The following is a 1823-nucleotide window of genomic DNA, read 5'->3' as shown; positions in this document are numbered from 1 at the left end:
GTAATGAGTACTTAGTAAAGAAGTAAAAGTATAATTTTTAGCTTAAAATAAAAAAGTAAAAGTAGCTAATTAAAAAAATAATTGGTGAAATTACAAATCCTCAAAAAAAAAACTACTTAAGTACTACAACAAAGTAAATAAACTTGATTTGACTCAATTTTTTCTTATTTCAAGAATCTTATCAAGTAAAATTTTCTTACTCCACTGGCAGATATTTTGATTTAATTTGAGTCAAATTTTCAGAATAGAAATAAAAGAAATATTAAGCTGAAATTTTATGTTGTGGTAGCTGAGAGTGATGCCTAACAGATTCTAAAATCAAACTAAATAATCCAAGATGTCCACCAAAGCTAAATTCAAATGGCTACAATCCAGCTATTTTTTATACATATCCAGCTGAAATTTGGTGTGGTGGAATTGTTGCTTTTATATTATTTCTGTGGTTTAGAAAACATATTGTATTCTCCACATTAAAAGGTTCCCTCTACAATAAACAACACAGCTTAACAGATATTTAGTTTGTTTTTTGCTGTAACTGACCATCTTTTATTGCTAAATGCGATCCCTACCCCAACTTGTACATTTAGGGGTGGRACCTGGGGTGGCCAAWCAGTTTCCAGGGGTGGTATTTGCCACCCTGGCCACCCCTCTGGCTCCACCCCTGGCTGAGAGCAATGAGGGTGGGTGCAGTTCCAWGTTCAAACACTAGAGGTGRTAACGAGTCAAATGWGTCCAGCAAGAATCAAACTTGCAGAATTCTTCTCTTAAGAAAATCTGAACAATTCTGCAGAAAAAACTTTTTTACACAAACTGATACTTCACAAGTATTCTGGCCCCTTGATCAGGTGTTTAGTCTTACCTGTGGTGCACGATGTAGGTGATGATGGAGGCGAAGAGGCAAAGCAACATGACAGCCGTGCAGGCGTACACAACCGGGTGCAGAAACTCCCCGGGGTAGGGGGGGAAAGACAGCACCTTCTTCAGATCCTGAGGCAGAGAGACAAGAGGTGGTCAGACGGACCCCGTCAGAAACAGTTTTACATCTTTTCCCTTTTAAAGCCCAGAGAGGAAATATTCAGGAGCTGTGTCAAAAGTTACAACAATGGGCCTCATATCCTAAACSTTTGCTCATATGAAGGGTTCGTGTCAACGTCACATCAGATTCAATAAACTCTTCTATCTTCAGGAAAAGTGTGTAAATGAGCTGCGTAAACTGATGAATGTMTATCAGGTGCAKGAGGAGAGGAMWTTAGCATAATTASCACCCTAAAAACACCATATAAGGCTACGTTTCCTGTCCCACAAACCAGGAAGTGTCCATTCATAAATGACATCACAAAGTAAAAAGAAGAACTTTATGAATTCAGAAATTGAAGTRCTGCTCTCAGAGATCCAGAAAAGAAAATCTGTCATTTTTAGCAGGTCAGCTGTGGAATTAAAGGAGCTGCTTAAAGGAATGAAACGTGCTGTTAATGTCGTGTCTCCTGTGGGTCGTTACAGTCACAGAAATAAATCTGAATCCTGCCGACAACGCCAATTTCTGTCGTCGCATAATTTACCAAGAATGCAGAAGCACGTTGGAATAATGCACAGAAAGTCTGCGTGTATGGTGGTCAATAATAATTTAATTCTGAGCGACAAACAGACAGAACTCAATCAGGAGACTCTGTCGGCTTGTGGCTGACACATCAGCGGACACAGCCAGTAATACAACATTATGTTAACACCATGTGACAGTTTACAACCAATCACAGATCGACAAATGTACTGTCCAGCCTATCACAGGGCTCTCAGCTCAAAGAGTTTCTTATCAAACAAGAGAG

At 39.0% G+C, this 1823-nt stretch overlaps 1 protein-coding gene across 1 annotated transcript in view; it reads right to left on the bottom strand.

The window, feature by feature from the left end:
- Positions 1 to 859: 859 nt before the first annotated feature.
- The window catches only part of LOC106534593 (adhesion G protein-coupled receptor A3), a gene marked incomplete at its 3' end in the record, with an annotated part of 34852 nt that continues 33888 nt past the window's right edge, over positions 860 to 1823 (bottom strand). Inside the window, 1 exon segment of the mRNA XM_014031283.1 lies at positions 860 to 987. Within this exon segment, the coding sequence (XP_013886737.1) occupies positions 860 to 987 (128 nt within the window).

This window comes from Austrofundulus limnaeus, unplaced genomic scaffold (genome assembly GCF_001266775.1).
Source record: "Austrofundulus limnaeus strain Quisiro unplaced genomic scaffold, Austrofundulus_limnaeus-1.0 Scaffold1216, whole genome shotgun sequence".
In the NCBI taxonomy this organism is placed as follows: domain Eukaryota; kingdom Metazoa; phylum Chordata; class Actinopteri; order Cyprinodontiformes; family Rivulidae; genus Austrofundulus; species Austrofundulus limnaeus.
Note: the sequence above shows the minus strand (reverse complement) of the source record. Positions and strands in the feature narration are given on the sequence as shown.